Source organism: Alligator sinensis, unplaced genomic scaffold (assembly GCF_000455745.1).
Source record: "Alligator sinensis unplaced genomic scaffold, ASM45574v1 scaffold100_1, whole genome shotgun sequence".
Classification (NCBI taxonomy): domain Eukaryota; kingdom Metazoa; phylum Chordata; order Crocodylia; family Alligatoridae; genus Alligator; species Alligator sinensis.
In genome coordinates, this window is record NW_005842193.1 from 1879754 (window position 1) to 1885518 (window position 5765).

At 42.8% G+C, this 5765-nt stretch overlaps 2 protein-coding genes across 5 annotated transcripts in view; one reads left to right on the plus strand and one right to left on the minus strand.

Annotated features, from left to right (window-relative positions):
* EFCAB10 (EF-hand calcium binding domain 10) overlaps window positions 1–2958 on the plus strand; it is a 3304-nt gene extending 346 nt beyond the window's left edge. The window contains exons 3-5 of the mRNA XM_006026451.3: window positions 1732–1896; window positions 2269–2353; window positions 2820–2958. Coding sequence (XP_006026513.1) covers window positions 1732–1896; window positions 2269–2353; window positions 2820–2856 — 287 coding nt within the window. The 3' untranslated portion in view covers window positions 2857–2958. The remainder of the gene's footprint in view (window positions 1–1731; window positions 1897–2268; window positions 2354–2819) is intronic.
* Window positions 1946–5765, minus strand: part of RINT1 (RAD50 interactor 1) — a 21903-nt gene continuing 18083 nt past the window's right edge. For all 4 annotated transcript variants that reach the window (XM_006026452.3, XM_025207393.1, XM_006026453.3 and 1 more), the window contains 3 exons: window positions 5060–5240; window positions 4849–4967; window positions 1946–4324 (listed from right to left, as the gene is read on the minus strand). In XM_006026452.3, coding sequence (XP_006026514.1) covers window positions 4108–4324; window positions 4849–4967; window positions 5060–5240 — 517 coding nt within the window. In that variant the 3' untranslated portion in view covers window positions 1946–4107. The remainder of the gene's footprint in view (window positions 4325–4848; window positions 4968–5059; window positions 5241–5765) is intronic.

The following is a 5765-nucleotide window of genomic DNA, read 5'->3' on the forward strand; positions in this document are numbered from 1 at the left end:
GCCGAGCTGCTGCACGGGCTGGGCGCGCTGCTGCTGCACCACCGCCCCGGTGCGCCCGGGGGCCTGCCCTCCTCCTGCCCCGCCCCGGCACTCGGCAGCGCGTCCCAGGGGCTGCTGAGCGCCGCCCGGGAGGGAGGTCAATGGCGGGCGGGGCGCAGTGAAACGAGCATCGAAGGGTGGAGCCGATTCATACAGCGGTCCCGGGGGCTTCCGATGTGGGAGCGTGTGCTTGCTTCCTGAAGGGAAGTGTCGCACCCTAGGTCCCCAACCGAAAGCACGGCGGCGCGCTGGCCTTGTCACGGGCACAATAGGGCTTGTCTGGCATGTTGTCACGGGCACGTTGGGGTTGTAGAAACCGCCCAGAGTAGACTCAAGCAGAGCTGGCAACCCTCCCGTGGGATGCGCTGCCCTTGGTGCCACCAACTCAGTTTTGACTTTGAGACCTGGGCCAGGGGACGGTTTCATCAGCCCTTAGAGGCTTTGGGTTCAGTTCATCGACGCAGGGCTGCGGTGCCAGGACCTGAGCCGTACGTGTGTCTGGGCCTGCGCAGGCTGGGCTTGCAGGGCATTCTTCATGGGCTCGCAAGGTTCAGGATCCTGAAGAAACATCTTTACGTGGCTCTTCACGCTGAAGTTTCACTCTCTTTCTCACTCAGGTGCTTTGTGACTTTGCATGCAAGCACCCAGGCAGGGTCAATGCTGGCAGTGTAGAGCCTGTAACAACCGACATGTCTCCTGTGGCAAAGGGAACTTGAGTAACGCCTTCCGGAGCGAAGAGGTGAAATCCAGGTCCTGGTGAAGTCCACGTGCAAGTTTTGCCACTGACTTCAGGAGGGCCAGGATTTCACTCCCACCTGGAAGTGATGTACAAAATAAGGTCAGGCACTATAATCAATCAAATGTGCCAGAGAGCAAGCAGCAGTTACTCAGACACCTTCTGTTGTACTTGTAATATGGACCATAGTCTGACAATAGAGTTGGGTCAGTTATGTGTTTCTAGCACAGGGGTCAGCAACCCCCAGCACGTGTTTGCTTGGCACGCGTGCCTCGAGGCAGACAGCGGGAAAGGGGCTGGGGCTGCACTGCCACACCAAGGATCGGGCCCCTCATGGCTCCCGCGTCACCAGTCTATGGCACACCAACATCTTTCAAGTCCAGGTTGCAGGTGTTTTTGATGCTTGGCCCAAAAACATTGCCAACTCCCGTTCTAGCACATTTTGGAGGTCAGCATAGGAACCTCTTATTTATTGACCATCTTTTTAAATAAATACTGGTTAAATCACCCCCTTGCTACACACCCGAATAGCCAACTGTTTACTATATATACATAAAAGGAGACTGCTTTCAGTGACTCAGCTGTTCCTCGATAGCTTGTTAGCACTGAATCCAACGAGACATAACATCACCATCCTGGTCCAGAGCTATACACGATGGTGTTTTGGCCATAATGAGACTGCAGTTCCTATCACGTTTATGTAGATTAGAAGGAATATTTTATGTTTATGAAATTGAAGACTGAAGTAGTAATTTAGATGCATTAGATTTGATTGTAGTTTCACCAACCTTATACTAAAACAAATCTAGTTGTCTTTGGTAACTGGAGTTACTTTTGTGGTACAGTAAACGCAAGTTGGAATCCAATCAATCATAGACCATAGTCAAATGCTGACATATTTAGCAGTTTAAAAATGCAAGAGACTAACACGTGTTGTCTCCTTTATTCTCTTACAGAAAGACCAAGAGAGTTTTTGATCCAAGCACTGGAAAGAATAAAGCTTGCAAAACGAACTGGTGTGGATTATCCCTATCTTATGGACGAATCAAATTTAGAAGCTATGTTTGAGATGTTAGACACTGCAAGTCAAGGCTATATAACACTGGTGCAGTACAAAGAAGGTTAGCCCTTCTTGACTTATCTTTTACTTAAGAAAAAGCAGTATTTTTATTTACAAATTAGAACTTTATTAAAGTACATTTGATGGTATTACATGCAAGACTGTTGCAGAAAAGCAGCTGAAATTGTTCCACTCAGAGAAAATTCTGACCTCTATAGACTCTAGCTTTGACAAAAAGTAACTTATTGCAAAAAAATCCTTAAAGGTTTTTAAGCAAGTCAAAATGTAGCACCTTTTGACATGGCACCTACCATTGAGCCAAAAAGGTCTAACAATTCTCATTATAGAGTTCAGCAATTTTTTCCCAACTGTAACAAAGGTCTAAGGCTATTCTAAATGTAAAATTAAAACTCATTCTTTAAAATCTTTGTAGCTCTTAAAACCTTGGGGCTAAGTGCTCAGGATGTGTCTTATGAAGATGGCACAAATATCACACTGGAAATATTCAAGGAAGAAGTGTAAGTGAATGTTTTTGTCATTTGGGTTTTTTGTGGAGGAAAGAGAAACCTGTGGTTGATCTAAAGTTCACCTTTTTTCAAATGCATACATTTTTAACTCCATTATGGTATTTGTGCATTTAAAGCTATATTCTAAAAAGGTACTCCATCTTTGCTGTTGTTCTGGCAGTGGTCAGATTTCCTAGGACAGGTCAGCTGTTTTGCTTCTGTTCCTAGTATAGTGTGTGCATTTTTTCTGTCATCCGTAAGGGCACGGGCATGTGAACACTTACTGACTTCATGGTAACGTGTAGGGACTTGCAGAACAGACCTTGCTCCATGGTAAATACCGATGGGACAAGCTCTTACCCTATAGTAAATGACAAGTAACCTGTGGTGGATCATCCATTAATCACAAGGAAAGAGAGAGATAAAGCTCCAACCAGAGTCTATGTAGAATATCAAATTTGTTTTTCTTTTGTTTCAGGAAGAAAAAGATGCTGGCGAGCTGGGTAGTGTATTAGTATCAACAACTATCGTGACTATTTCCCTAAAGTCTCATTCTTATGTTTTATGGCCTTTAAGGTATAGATAATCTCTCTCATCCAAAATATATTCTTGGGCTAATAGAGTAGCATCAGTACAGTACACAAGAGGTTTTTTGTGCCAGCTTTAACAGAGGAGTCACTAAGACAAATTTATTCATCCTCACCGTACAGCTGAAAGCCAGCTTTTGAAGGCTCCTTTAGTTTGAAAGATATTGTCAAAATAAGTAGTGTATAAAAACATCCTTTCCCAACAAAGCCATTGTTCTGAAGCCTCAATGATAACCAACTCCTCTTTGACAAAGTACTGCCGAGTTACAATCCTGGCTCACCATATATAATCCTGCTGCTATACAGAAATTTTTACAGCATGCAACAGCAGCAGTTATATAGCACTGAATAATATTTAACTTTTAAAATGTCAAATTTCTTTCAAACCTCTTGTGTAGAAACAAAAGCTGGTTTAACATAAGGAAGATGCCTGCATTTGAACTTAGGCAATTTCAAATAAAAAGATTATTAACAATTACAACTGTCTCGAGGCTTTTTCTTAAACAAGCGGCAAGACACAAAACGCACAGTTATAAACAAGCCTGTAGAGGCCTTGGACACTTCTAGAAGCAGGTGGTCAAAAATGCCCAATGACTAGGCTTAATTTCAAATCATCAGAAAGCAAACACATGACTCCACTTTATTCATAAGTCTCTGCATGCGCATATGGGTATGCAAGATCTATGTATGCAATTCCCAACCCGTAACTTTCCACGCATCAAACCAAATCATGAATTCATGTGGAATGTGTCTAATATATGTGCTGTCTACTCCATATTCTTTGCTAAGCCGTGAAAACATTTATGTGACCTGAAAGCAATTATCTACTATGGAGACCTCTAGGTTAACGAGAAATATATTCTCATCCCCATCATGTAGATGCCTCTACCCCAGGGCAGCTATACACAGAGAACATAGTCAAGTCTGTTTTAGTTTCTTTGAACTGTACTTACTGAACTAGAAATTAACTCAATTTTGCAAAATTTGGGAAAAAGTATATATGCAATATTTAAAAACTAAGGCATAAAACTAGATCAAGCCAATGTGCTTTAAGTGTAGAGTAGCAATTCTTTAAGAGTAATGCAAAAACTATATTAACATAATACAGTTTGGTTTAATTGTTATTTCAATAAATAATCTGGACTAAACATTTTAATAATCATTTTATGAGATGTTTACTTATTTTCCTGTATTTGGCCAATTTGTTTTCAAATTAAGCAGTATCTCAACATCCTGCTGTGCTAATTTATAAACTCCAAGTTCATTTAAAGCTGCTGTGGCAGATGGCTGGTTTGGATTTAAGATGGTTCCATTTTCTGAGGCTGACTCTAGTACATCCTTCAAAAGCAGGGCAGAGCCAATATTTAGATTCAAGATAATGCAGGCTTCTTTTATGCTATGGGAGGGAAAAAATACAAGTTTTACATAATGATACAAGAAATGTTTACTTAACATGGGATCACAGAACAAGCTACTTCACTAGTGTGAGCGGAGTCATTAAGTAAATGACATCTTCTTTTGACAACAAGAAAGAAGGAATCTTGAAGAGGAAAGATATCACAACTTATGTCAAGGCAAATAATAGCTGTCATTCCCCCTCCCCATTACTGGTACACTGTGGACCAGATCCCATTCAGTCTGCTACACATTCAAACTTATTCAGCTGCTCATTTAAAAAAATATGCATCTCGTCTCAGCAAAGAAGAGTGATCCTTTTCTATCTAGAGGAGCACATTTCTTGCATTCTCTCATAGGGCAGCTTTGTGCAGCGTCCAGAGCCTGTAAACACTGAACGTGGAATATCCTACAGACTACTAACAAGAAATGAATGGGACAGAATATGTTTGCCTCCCATCTCCTGAGTAACTGATTCAGAGCCACATGTTGAAATATTAATGCTTTATAAACTTGCATACTTACTGTTTGAAATAGTTTTCTGGTCTCTTGCAATAGTGTGAAAATAAAGGGAACAGATTCCTACTCATATCAAACTGGAGTTGTGCTGCTCCTCCTTCATTGAAGTAATTCGCCAAAATTATCTACATTAGTAGATGAGAAAATACTAACTTAACAGTGCAAGTCACTTTCACCTTCACACTACTGCACAGATTACATCTCTGCAGAGACTTACTTCCTGATAGATGAACATATCCACTTTCTCCACAAGCATTTGCCAGAAGATTTTAAACAGTGAGTGACACAGCTGCTGTTCTAGCTGCAGCAAGCGGTCTCTTAATGTCAACAACATTGGGCAAGCTGTGCTGGATAAGGACATTACTGCCTGCTCCGCCTGAGATGGCAAAGATAACCACCTGCACAAAACAGGTGCACAATGAAAACTGTGTTATCATACAGTTATTCCTGGGGAAGCAACCAAGATGAAGCCTGTCTTTTATAAAAGTCAACTGCACACAGATTTATCCAATATGCTCAAATCCAACACAAAGTTTTTTACCCTATTCAACATGGGAGGGGGAAGGGGGAAAGAAACCTTGTCTTGGATTCAAGTACTATCCTGGGTCAAGCAGCTTTAGCTCCAGACCTGAAACCTGGGGCCAGAACTGTCGCTGCTTCTACTGCCTGGCTGCTGGCTCATGGTAGGAGGCACACAGTGGGAGGTACAGGGAGACCACAAGTGGTACAGCGGGGACCATGGGGAGATTGTGGAGCAGCAGAGCTGCTATGCATCTGGCCCAGCCTGGAGCTGGGCTGGGGCTGCCATCACTGCCTGCCCCAGACTGGTGCCACCATGTGTATAGGGTAAGCAAGAGCAGTGAGGGGGGGGAGGAGGGCAAGTGACAAGAGTCGGGCTATGTCTCACTGCCACTTCTTTCCCT